At 33.2% G+C, this 13,519-nt stretch overlaps 2 protein-coding genes and 1 long non-coding RNA gene across 3 annotated transcripts; 2 read left to right on the top strand and 1 right to left on the bottom strand.

Annotated features, from left to right (window-relative positions):
* Positions 1-690: 690 nt before the first annotated feature.
* LOC126973699 (DEAD-box helicase Dbp80) lies at positions 691-2,457 on the top strand. The gene is made up of 2 exons (XM_050821027.1): positions 691-878; positions 993-2,457. Exon 2 carries the CDS (start codon positions 1,001-1,003, stop codon positions 2,387-2,389), a length of 1,389 nt encoding a protein of 462 aa, XP_050676984.1. The 5' UTR covers positions 691-878; positions 993-1,000; the 3' UTR covers positions 2,390-2,457.
* Positions 2,458-3,035: 578 nt separating this feature from the next.
* Positions 3,036-6,189, bottom strand: LOC126973723 (ER membrane protein complex subunit 10). Its single transcript, XM_050821055.1, has 5 exons — positions 5,953-6,189; positions 5,631-5,798; positions 5,287-5,558; positions 4,203-4,299; positions 3,036-3,157 (listed from the first exon to the last, which is right to left on the bottom strand). Exons 1-5 carry the CDS (start codon positions 5,995-5,997, stop codon positions 3,074-3,076), a joined length of 666 nt encoding a protein of 221 aa, XP_050677012.1. The 5' UTR covers positions 5,998-6,189; the 3' UTR covers positions 3,036-3,073.
* Positions 6,190-8,704: 2,515 nt separating this feature from the next.
* On the top strand, positions 8,705-10,248 carry LOC126973732 (uncharacterized). The gene is made up of 2 exons (XR_007731411.1): positions 8,705-9,063; positions 9,483-10,248. It is a non-coding gene; the product is annotated as an uncharacterized LOC126973732 (long non-coding RNA).
* Positions 10,249-13,519: the final 3,271 nt, after the last annotated feature.

The following is a 13,519-nucleotide window of genomic DNA, read 5'->3' as shown; positions in this document are numbered from 1 at the left end:
CTAGCTAATGAAGCCGTGGTCGATGGCGACATTTTCCCTTATAAAGTTTTTTGCCAGGATCTAGGTGCTCTTCCTATAGTTCACCTTCAGGATTGTTGGAATAGACTTTGGACTGAAACTGGTCAATCAAAAGGCAAGAAATATTTTAACCTTCAGCCACTTATTTCATTTAAACCATGGTTTTTCCGTGCCAAATGCAATAAGTTAGTATGTTCTTCTATCATAAGAATGCGTTTGGGTCATGTTTGCACTCCTGTTCATCTTAATAGATTAGGCATTGTATCTACTGACATGTGTGAATGTGAATCCGATAAATGTGATCTAGATCACATTTTCTTTTCATGTTCTCTATACGACCGCTCCTCATTCCTGAATGATCTAATATCTCTTAATGTTCCTTTTCCTACCTGTATATCCTGTCTAATTATGTATCCATGTAAATTTTATAAAATATTGTCATCTTTCAATCTTCAGAATCATATTAAAGTTTAAATATTTGTAATGTTGTGTAAGTAGCAAGTATATATATGTATATTTATGAAATTTTTAATATCCGTTTCAATCCTCTTTCTACTTATCTGATCCTTTCCCGTGTTCCGTATCCTTTTTTAACTTAGTTTCCCAATCTTTTAATCTACGTTATTGGCAAAAAGTAAACGCTATTGCCAAAAGAAGAAAAAAAAAAATCCCTAAGAAACCACAGTAAGAAACCATTGCAAAACAATTTTTTATTCCTTGGGTTTAACTAGGTTATATTTTTAAATTTTAATTCTATAACTGTGTTATTATTATTATACCAAATAAATAATTAAAACAAGTTAAAATTTAGGTGAAATATTGGAGGAATAAGCAATCATATCAAGAAAGTAATTGATTAGGTAAAGTAAAAGTTGTTGCTGATTTACTTTATTCTTTTATTATGAGTCATTTAATACCGTTAACATGGTTCGCTTTAATATAAACTTTGATTATCTAAATACAATTGCTTTCAGATTTAAAGATGGCACAGTGGGGTCAAAAAGCGGAAGAATTAGAAATTTCTAACAAAGTCGCTGGCTTAGGCTTGAATAAGAAAACATCTGAAAAAACAGAAGATGATCCTGATGCAGCCAATCCAGCCGAAGCCTCATTACTCATGAAGATTATTCGGCAGGGTCTTGTTGAATCAAAATTGGATATTGAAATACAGAGAAAGGATCCCAATTCACCTCTGTATTCAGTTAAAACTTTTGAGGCATTACACTTAAAACCAAATTTGCTTAAAGGTGTTTATGCTTTGGGTTTCAATGCTCCCTCGAAAATACAAGAAACTGCATTACCCACACTTCTAGCTGATCCACCTCAAAATATGATAGCTCAATCACAGTCAGGTACAGGCAAAACAGCTGCTTTTGTACTAGCTATGTTGAGTCGAGTTGATCCTGCTAAAAATTACCCACAAGTATTGTGTCTTAGCCCTACTTATGAGCTTGCTATACAAACTGGAGAGGTTGCAGCAAAGATGGCAAAATTTTGTCCAGAAATTAAACTGAAGTATGCAGTAAGAGGTGAAGAAGTTAAAAAAGGATCAAAGATAACAGACCATATATTAATTGGAACACCTGGGAAAATGCTTGACTGGGGTGTAAAGTTTAATATGTTCGATCTACAGAAAATAAAAGTATTTGTGTTGGATGAAGCTGATGTCATGATAGATAGACAGGGACATCAAGACCAGTGTATTCGTATTCATAAATGCTTACCTCCAACTTGTCAAATGATGTTCTTCTCTGCTACATATGATAGTGCTGTGATGGAATTTGCTGAAATAATTGTTCCCAATCCTATAATAATTAGATTATTAAGAGAAGAGGAATCCTTAGATAACATTAAACAATACTATGTCAAATGCAAAAGTGCTGACGACAAGTATAGGGCTATCTGTAATATATATGGAGTGATAACAATTGGCCAAGCTATAATATTTTGTCATACCAGAAAAACTGCTAGTTGGCTATCAGAAAAAATGTCCCGCGATGGGCATTCAGTAGCTGTTCTATCTGGTGAGTTAACTGTTGAACAAAGAATAGCTGTGCTTGATAGATTTAGAGGGGGTCTTGAAAAAGTACTCATTACTACCAATGTTTTATCCCGAGGCATAGATGTTGAACAAGTTACATTAGTTGTTAACTTTGATATGCCCATGGATTTAGATAAAAAGGCAGATTGTGAAACATACTTGCATAGGATTGGACGTACTGGCAGGTTCGGGAAAGCCGGTATAGCAATTAACCTTATTGATTCTCCTCAGGCTATGAATATTTGTTTAGATATTGAAGCACACTTTGGAAAGAAAATTCATTTGTTGGATATTGAAGATGCAGAAGAAATTGAAAAAATTGGTGCATAACATCATTGCAATCTGGCTATTTTTTAATGTGCATAATATACTAAGTAATAAAATATTTTGATAAATAAGTCAGTATTTACTATGAATCTATTTTACTTATGTAAAATTTTAGAAATATACTTTTCAAAGCAGTCCACTGTTAAATGAAGATTCTCATACTTATTAGGATTTTATGGATTGATGCATCTACTGCTCTTGTACTCTTTTGAGGTTTTGTATGATTTATTTCTTTTTTCAACATACACAACTTAATTTCATGCCACTTATTCTCGACTTTTCTGAAGTGTGTTTAGTAACTGGTAAAACATATCTTTGATAGGTACTTGTTGGTGACATATATATATTTTTAAATACTGGACAAATTTCCATCACAACCGGAACGCAAATAATAATGTAGTATTTGAAATATACTGTTATATAGTATGTAGGTGATCAAAGGACATGTAGTGTGGACATGACACTTGTTGTGTTTATTTTATTTTTTCTATTCTATTTATATTGTATTTGTTGTTGAACTATGGATGTATGTCTGAAATAAATTCTTATTATTATATATTGACCCTAAGTGAATATATAAAATGATAATTTGATATTGATTAGAATATCTATTTGCTTATTAGAAAATCTTAAAAAAGGAAAACAAATGTTCAAGTATAATAATTTATTTTACTATGCTTATACAAACTAACGTGAAGCAGGTGCAGCTCCTTCTGGGTTGCTGGCTCCAGAGATCATGACAAATATTGCAATGGGCACAATGTACATCCACTGAAAATCAAGAATTAATTAAAGATTTTTTTGATATGATGTAACTATCTGCAATTGGTAGCTTATACTATAAGGTAAGGAGACATGCTGAGTCCCTTTTCCAGCAAGAAGGATTCATTTAGGTTTCTGACATTTTTTTTATTAAATAGTACAAACGACCGTATGGGTCACCTGGTGTTAAGTGATCACTGCCACCCACAATCTCTTGCAACACCAGAGGAATCACAGGAGTGTTGCCGGTCTTTAAGGAAGGTGTACATACAGCACCGATTTAAAACCTATCAATAGGTAGCACATAAAAAGAATAGTATTTTATTAAAGGTAAAGGTGTATTAAATAAAATTTTTAGTTATTTGATACTTTTCAGTTTTAAAAGTCGGTTTTTTTAAACATAGTTTTTTTTATTATTTTGTTTTGGCCTATTTGGGACAAGGGGCTCATGAGCAAGCTTGTACAGGTGGACTTCTAAACAATATAGATCTCTTTTTTCTCGAGTTGCTGCAATTTCTTGCATGACCAGAGGAATCTTTGCGTACTGGTAGACCTCATTGTTGGTTGCGAACCAGTTATGAGTTAAAGATTCAGAGCTTAATTAGTGTAAAATAAAAGCAACTCTAAGTATCAAGTGTAATTTCCTCCAAATTTTTAAAATAAAATAGAATTATCATATAGATATACCTATAACAAACATTTACTGTCTTATTATTTGGCTTTAAACTTGGAGTAACTTTTCATTATGTTTATTAATAAGACAGTTAAAGTATTATTCATAATAACACCATCCACATATTCAACCTAGTATATATATAAACCTGTTTTGTCTAATTTTGTCAAACATCATTTAATTTTCACAGAAACAAACACAGCTTAAATAGATTTTAAGTGGTTGGTGTTATAAAGTTATGTCAATGATTGATTAGTCATTAAGATACTGCCATACCAGCACTTCTCTTATTTTTAAAGCATAGGTTATAGTGATTACTTACCATTAAGTAACAATACACTAGTTAAACATGTACCAAAAATATACAATTAACAAACTTACATATTTTGCTAAGAATGATCTATTGTCTTTTAATTCACCCTTTTCTCTTGCTTCTCTTTCTCTATCTAACTTTTGTATATAAGAAGCTGTATCTGGTCTGTAAGTAAAATAATATTAATTCACATAACTTTTACTCAGAGGAGGGCTATTCACGCTTTTTATAACCATAAAATTTTAATAATAATAAAAAATAATATTAAATCAAGTGAGTAAGTTATTAGATTTTACAACATGATCCCAGAAAATGTTCAAAACAAATGTAATCCGAAATTTAAAAGAGTTGTTAAAAACATTTGTATGGTAAAGATTACTATAACATAAATTTTCTTTCTTAATGATACCACAGATTGGGAATGAAGTGACCAGCCGAATGGGTTGTAGTTTTTTGACTTTCAATAAGTGATCACATCCTACTTTAAATAAAATTATTTGAATTTGAAAATTTTGTGGTCTTCTTATGAGAAAAAGTAATGAGATGATCACAAGATGCTCGGCTGATGGTAAGTGATACACCCTGTCAATTGCAATGCCACTCAGGATTCTTGATAAGCCCAGTTGCACTGTCATTTTCAGACAAAAGATATTGTCTTATCAGCAGGTGGCTTTATTGGCATAATTGACAGCTCCCTGTGCAGGACCTGCATGGTGGCAGAATAAACTGCTGCACAACTTACAGGCTCAACATCTTGGTACCCCGAACACACTCCCAGAAGTCTTTAGGAACGAAAGGAGGTTGCTTAGGTTTGTGGAGGAATTGGGGAGGCAGGAATAACAAATATATTCCCACAGACAAAATAGGCGCGCAGTCGTCAAGTTGCGGAAATTACCATACCATAACCCCATAGTTTAACTATCTATAGCACCATTCAAACTAAAACACAAATAGTACTTGAACACAGAAAAAGATGCCACTGTGTGGGGTGTGTTTAGCCGGCATCCTGTGCATTGTGTCAATACCTATAAAGGTACTGACACAATACATGTTTCAATCTCAATTCCCTCTCATTGAGATATTTTTCGTTTTATACAATATTCTCATATATTTTCAATGAGTAACTATCTAGTAAAGATTTAAAAAACGTACACAGGTGCCTGATCCACATATCGAAGATAGAAATTTGAACTCAAATTATATTCTGCTTCTTTTTCAAGTAAAATAGAATGACTTGAATTTGATACTTGAAAGGTAACTGCTATAACTTCACCATTTGGCATCACCCAAGCACTGATAACATCTGATAATGCATTTTGAAGAAATGCCTGTGCCTTTATGGATGATAAAAATTCAGTTTCTTTACTATCAGCAGTGGTCACCAATGTCCGAAGAGTGTAAAATCCATCCAGTGCAGCAATGTTCTTAAAAAACAAATACGAAACATTATAAAAATCTATTTATGAAGAATTTACTCAACTATATACTTGTAATACCTTTAATTCATCAATGTGTTCAGTTGTAAATGGGATTTGATCTATTAAAGCATTACCCGCACGAATGCTTTTTAATGATACATTACCACGATTGCAAAATTTTTCTCCTTTGCAATTAATAGAATGATCTATTTTTATATTCAACCAACCATCATAGTCAAGGCAGGTCTGAAAAATAGTATTGAATTTATGTTCAAAACTCCCAGTAGGTACCTCTGTATCCGCTATCAAGGTGCTTCTTAGATAAAAAAATAGACAAATGTTTTCATAATGTTAACAATAAAGGAATTGCCTAAATTAATAATGCTTACTAAACTATTACCGCATATTGAATTATCAATAAATTAAGAAAAAACAGCGCCGTCATTATTATTACTGGGTCATTGGTTTGCAAGTTAGAAAATTGTAAGTCTTCTTTTAAAATTACAATAATTTTATTAAAATGTATGTAATTCCTTATAATTTTTTATTTTCTCCTAATTTCTGTATTATTTAGCGAAAAAGAAAGCATTAATTAATAACATCCTCTTTGATGAAAAACAAGATTTTTTTGGGATTTTATGACCTGGTAACTAAGACCTCTTTTTTTTTTTTTTTTTTTTTTCTTTTGGCAATAGCGTTTACTTTTTGCCAATAACGTAAATTAAAAGATTGGGAAACTAAGTTAAAAAAGGATACGGAACACGGGAAAGGATCAGATAAGTAGAAAGAGGATTGAAACGGATATTAAAAATTTCATAAATATACATATATACTTGCTACTTACACAACATTACAAATATTTAAACTTAAATATGATTCTGAAGAATGAAAGATGACAATATTTTATAAAATTTACATGGATACATAATTAGACAGGATATACAGGTAGGAAAAGGAACATTAAGAGATATTAGATCATTCAGGAATGAGGAGCGGTCGTATAGAGAACATAAAAAGAAAATGTGATCTAGATCACATTTATCGGATTCACATTCACACATGTCAGTAGATACAATGCCTAATCTATTAAGATGAACAGGAGTGCAAACATGACCCAAACGCATTCTTATGATAGAAGAACATATTAGCTTATTACATTTGGCACGGAAAAACCATGGTTTAAATGAAATAAGTGGCTGAAGGTTAAAATATTTCCTGCCTTTTGATTGACCAGTTTCGGTCCAAAGTCTATTCCAACGATCCTGAAGGTGAACTATAGGAAGAGCACCTAGATCCTGGCAAAAAACTTTATAAGGGAAAATGTCGCCATCGACCACGGCTTCATTAGCTAATTGGTCTGCTTTTATATTACCAGGAATGTCGCTATGGCTGGGGATCCATACAAACAACACAGAAAGACCAAAGTGATTGCATTTATTTAATAGATTTCTTATTTCTATGACAACAGAAGAAATGTTTTTTGATTTAAATGGGAACCTATTGAGAGACTGTAAGGCACTTTTTGAATCAGAGAAAATTATTGTTTTTGGAAGTTTAAATAGAATAATATATTCAATAGCCTTAAAAATACCATAACATTCCCCAGTAAACACCGATGTTTCCGGAGGAAGTTTAATTTTCTGTGATATTTTAAATTGAGCGTGATAGACACCTACACCAACGGGATCCGAGGAGGAATGTTTAGACGCGTCTGTGTAAATATGATGGTAATCAACCCAAACAGTATTTTTAAGAAGATTAAACGAAAAATTTGTACTAATATCGTGCTTATTTAAATCTGAGTTAAAATTAATTTCTGGAAGCAACATTAATGCTTCAAAGCTAGTACTGAAAAGAGGATAATTAATGGATCGATGAATAGGAGCATTTTTGTTAATAAATTTCTTAAAACTATTGATTAGACAAGGTGGTTTTTTATTTGACCAATATACAGATGAATCTATATAATGAGAAAGTTTCTGAAGTTTGTTATAAAGAGAGTGCTTAAGAAACTGAAAAGATCGGAATATAAATTTGTCTGCTAAATATTGACGACGTAGATGTAGTGGAGGATCACCACATTCTACTTGAAGAGCATTGATAGGACTTGACCGCATAGCACCAGAAACTACTCGTAAAGCTTTGGACTGTATGAAATCTAGTTTTTTAAATGCCTTAACACTACCAGGCTCCAGCAAGAATGTACCATAATCTAATATACTTCTTATAAGAGCATTATATAACAATTTCATGCAAAAAGGGTGCGCACCCCACCAAACACCTGACAGACATCTTAAAATATTAAGAGTACGCTCACATTTAGCATTTAGGTAATCACAATGTGGGATACCAGTTAGTTTCGAATCTAAGACAATTCCCAAAAACTTAACATTATCTTTAACTGGAATCTGATAACCCTCATAAAATATAGAAATAGGAGGAGGAGTTCTTGATCTCGTGAATAAAACTATTGTACTTTTTTCAGGTGATAGATCAAGGCCATTTAAGTCCAACCAAGTTTTTAAATTTATCAGCGGTTGTGTTATAGAAGAACTAGCTTTTTCAATAGAAATATCACGACAGTAAATTAATAGATCATCAGCATACTGAAGAACATTTAGACTATTAAGTGATAATTTTAAATCGTGTGTATAAATATTATACAATATTGGGCTAAGTACTGATCCCTGGGGGAGGCCCTTTGAAACAAGTCGAGTAATTGACTTCCTGTCATCTAGTTTCAGGATTATGTATCTTTCGGAAAGCATGTTTATGATAAAATTTGTTAATAGCAGAGGTATATTAAGTTGTAAAAGCTTACTCTTTAAAATACTTATTACGACATTATCATAGGCACAATTTATATCTAAGAACGCAGCTATTACTGATTTATTATTTGAAAATGATAATTGAATATCAGAAATGAATATACTTAAGCTATCAATAGTACTTTTCCCACGTCTGAAACCGAATTGGGATTCACATAATAGACCGTTATGCTCAACAAACCATTCTAAACGATTTTTTATAAGATGTTCTGTAATTTTCATCAAAACAGAAGAAAGTGCGATTGGGCGATAGGCAGAATGGTCTGAAGAACACCTATTAGGTTTCAGTACGGGAATTATTTCTGGACGTTTCCACGTGGAGGGGATGTTACCAGATGTCACTATGGAATTTATAAGAGATAAATAATAAAATAAAGCATCATCATCTAAATGAGAGATGAAGGAATACGGAATACCGTCCAGTCCAGGAGCAGAATCCTTAACATGAGACAATACACCTTTTAGTTCAGTGAGAGAAATTATACTGTTTAAACCAAAACAGTTATCATTATTTATATTTATTACAGGGTAACCAATTATTAAGTCTTCAGGAACGAAAGGTGGAGCCAATTTATCTAAAAAGCTATTAACTAAATGAAAAGGGATTGATTTTGGAGATGAATCTTTGTATGCAGATCTAAACCTTCTTATATTTTGCCATACAAGAGATGGTTTGACATCAGGTGATATTGAATAGCAGAAACTTTTCCAGCCATCAAATTTCTTTTTCTTTTGAATTTTTGAAGTTTCTGACATACTCTTTGTAAGAATTTCAAAATTCTCATCAGTGGAACATTGACAGTATGTAATTTCAGCATATTTTCTTCTCTTTACTGCCTCAGTACATTCGTTATCCCACCAAGGAGGAGAAGGAATAAAACCCAAAGAGCTATTTTTACTTGGAAATATGTCATTGGCAACCTCAATAAAGATTCTTGCTAAAGAATCTGCACACTGAGATTCTGTACCTGGATTAGTTTTTGGAAGTGTAATAATTTTGTTTTTTATTAGATCTTTATATAAATCCCAATCAACATCATTAAGCTTATATTTTAAACGAGGAGAATAAGTTTTATGTAATACTTTATTGTTATTATTGCAGGTTGGAAATGATAATAATAGTGGGAAGTGATCACTACCAAAAGTAGATCGTAATGGATCCCAGGACAAAGAAGAAGCAAGATTAGGTGTAGTGACTGTTAAATCTGGAGCACTTGGGCCCTCGTCAGGATGAGAACGTCGTGTAGGACGACCATCATTTAATATACACAAATTCACTGAATCAAATATATCTATTAATGTGTTACCATAACTATTAGTAGATAAGTAACCCCAGGATTCATGGCGACAGTTAAAATCACCAAGGATCATAAAAGGCTTTGGAAGAATGGAAATAATATCTTTAATTTCATTTAAGATTGCAGAAGAAGGATGAGGTATATAAATAGATACATAACAGATATTTTCAACTAAAGCAGCAATAATAGAAAAATCATTACTGTGAGAAGGAATAGAGAAGAGAGAAAAGGAAAGCGGGTGTTTCACAAGCATGGCTACTCCGCCATGCCCATCCACACGATCTTCTCTGAGACATGAATAACCACGAATCTTAAATAAAGATCCTGGTTTCAACCATGTCTCTTGAAGAGCACAGATATAAGGTTTATATTTATTTAATAAATAAATAAGATCACTTTTTTTAGGAGTGATGCTTTGACAATTCCATTGAAGAACTTTGTCCATTATTTGGTTTATAAATTTGAGTAATTGCAGAAACTAATAAGGCAGCGTTGGACGGTGAAAATTCATTCGATTGACTAAGAGATTTTATAAGAGAAATAATTAAATCAATTACTGAGGATTCCAAAGGATTTTCATTTTCTTTGTTAATTAATGCACATCCATTAGAGGGTTGGGGAATATTAAAATCCCTTAAAATTTCTTGGTGAGCAGATTTGTCATATCCTTTGCTAAGTGTGGGTGGAGGCTTTGGTTTAACAAAAACAGTTTTTTTATATGAAGTATTGTTTATAGCTTTAGGTGTTGAATGTTGATGCTGGGTTGGAAAAGTATTAGGAGTGATGTTAGGTGATGAGAGTAATGTATCTGCATATGAAATTCGAGAGACAGATGGATGTATCTTTGAAGCTTCTGAATAGGAAATACAGTTTTTAGCCCTTGATTCCTTTATAGCTCTTTGTCTTTCATATTCTAAACATTTTTTATCAGTTGTAATATGGGAACCTTTACATAAACAACAAGATATAAAATCATCTTGAACAGAGCAGTTATCACCACTATGTCCTTGACCACATCTAAAACATCTTGGTTTAGATCTGCATTGAGATTTCACATGACCAAACCGACAACAATTGTAGCATTGAATAGTAGGATATATATACAAGTCTACAGTAAGAGAAGTGTAGCACATATATACTCGTTTAGGCAAAAACTGTCCATCAAAAGTAAATACCACAGACTCAGTACATTTAAGATGGTTTTGTCCATCAATCATCATTTTCGTTTTATTCTCCTAATTTTTATGATTGGACCACAGCCAATAGGAACAGAAACATTATCTTTTATTTCCTCTTCAGACCACTCAGCTGGTACTCCTCTGACTATTCCTATTCTACTCACAGAAAATGATGGAATAAAAGCCTTATATTTTTCATTTTCTAAATTTTTGTTTTCAACAAAGTCATTTGCATCTTGGTACTTAGAAAAAGAAATAGATAACCTATTCCGGCCTATCCTTTTTAAACTTCCATTCACAATATTTTTAATAGAATTTCTTTTGAGAAAACGACCAAATGTAACTGGATGTAAAGTAACATTATCATCGGGAGATGAATACTGTTTCTGAATGTGTACAACAAAAGGAGCAGCATCTAATGAGTTATATAACAGCCTTGCAACAGGGGGCTGTGGCTGTTGTGGAGTGTCTGTGTTATTTTTTTGTATGGTCTCTACTACTATAGAAGAATTATTGCAGGAATCGACTTTGGAAAGAATTTGTTTGTCACTAATGTCTACACATTTGCAATCACTTTCCTTAATATCCTTCTTATCACCACGGTGTTTTCGTCGTCTTTTATTACAGTGTCTGCATATTCTGGGTCGAGCTGACACTCTTTTACGGCCACTAGATGTCTGAGACACAGAACCATCCGTATCCATCGTGCTACCTTCGTCATTATTAGAAATTGTCACTACATGACCTATATCAGGGGCTGTCCCCCCAGGATCATCCGGGGGGTCCATCATATCATAGAAAAGTGAAGAAAAGAAGACTTACCAATAGGATGAAATTTACACAAATTAACACTTTAATAAAAACTAAATACTAAAATATATACAAACTACAACTTATCTGATCAAAATATCTAAATATTTACATGAAATTTAATAATAAAATGAAAAATTATCAAAATTACGTGCGACCGATCTTAAGTTTCCCGCCCTTTTCCAAACTAAGACCTCTAAGTTAAAAGATTACGGCAGTGACAAATAAAGAGAATATAATCACTAGGAGTCACAAAAATGAAAGAACATTTATTATTTACTCTTTGCGAATGGTGAGTGATGGTAATAAATATATTCTCTAATATAGAGTAAATATATGGTGCTGACTAGCATTTTCACTGACAAGCACTAGCTTTTTAAAAAGTTATATTATCTTGATTCAGCTCTGCAATTCTCTAACGGGGCTCTACTCGACGTCGAGCTTACCGCTCTTCAAATTCATATTCACAAACGCATGACAGCTCGACATCGAACTGGAGGTTGTGCCATTCGTCGCTGTTCTCGAAGGCGAGTTAGGGATTGACTAAACTTCTTATCGGTAAAGAACAGTTTTCTTTTTCTAATGCAATTAAATTAAAACGACTATGTTAATAAATTTTCTTCACACAAAAATGTTTTTGTAAATAATACTTGCAGTTTTAGGTATAGGAAAAATAGTGTATACTATCACTTTCTTTAATTATTTTTTATAAATGTTGCAGAATGTCACCGTACTCTTGCTTCTGATGTCAAAAATATAAAGGTCTCGCAGAGGTCTACATTTAATTGTTAGAATATGATGTCTTGATGTAGAATAATATTTTTTTCCCATAAACCTAACGGGGGGTTGTCTTGTTATATACTCGATATTGAAAAATAATTTAAATATTATTCTTTTATTCTATTTTGGTTTGAGCTGATGGTCTTTTTACCAATGCTCTTGAATCTGTGGCCTTATGGCTACCAGAGCTTAGATAAGTAGGGGTCTGAGAAGCACCAGTACAATGAATACCAGCATGTGGTTGAGCGCAGATGAAACATCTCTCTTTAGACCGGCATTGAGTAGCAACATGCCCAAATCTGCAGCATTTGTTGCATTGAATCATTTGTAAAATATATATGTCTGCACTGGCAGGGATGTGAAGAAGCATTAAACCCTATCTGGGAGTTTTTGTCATAGGACATTGAACATAGGTTCAAACCACGGTTGGGATTGGAGCCGAAACAGGTGTGTTATTTTCAAATGACTTTCTATTGAGTCAACGGGCCCTAATTACACAACCAAATCCTTCAGGAACCTCAATAGATGAAATCAAATCCTCTAAGGTCCACTCCACTGGAACATCTCTAGCAATACCCATGCGGGTCACATTGTAGGATGGAATAATGGCGGCATATTTTGCTGCAGCAAGACTATTAAGTTCCAAACATACATTTGCGGCATCAGCAGTTTTAAACTTTACAGATACTCGGTTTCGGCCGATGCGCTTTACACCGTCCTTGGCTACACCCTTAATTTCATTATGGTGTAAAAAGTGACCGAATTTAATTGGTCGAAGTATAATGCTGGAAGCAGGTTCACACTCTTTACTTACGTGTACCAAAAAAGGAGCAACGTCCAGATCGGAATACCGTTTTCTATTACCTTCATACTCAGGTAAAGGCCGGCAGCGCTCCTGTGATTCCTCTGGTGTTGCAGGAGATTGTGGGCGCCGGTGATCACTTAACAACAGGTGACCCGTACGCTCGTTTGTCCTCCTATTCCATAAAAAAAAGATAAGGTATAAATAGACTGAATGAATCCGACTATTTGAGAAACTGAATTTTTCTTGAGTAATTGAGGTGATGCAGGAT

The sequence above is a fragment of the Leptidea sinapis genome, chromosome 30 (assembly GCF_905404315.1).
Source record: "Leptidea sinapis chromosome 30, ilLepSina1.1, whole genome shotgun sequence".
Taxonomy (NCBI): Eukaryota; Metazoa; Arthropoda; class Insecta; order Lepidoptera; family Pieridae; genus Leptidea; species Leptidea sinapis.
The sequence above is the reverse complement of the archived record's forward strand: the minus strand, read 5'-3'. Positions and strand labels throughout refer to the sequence as shown.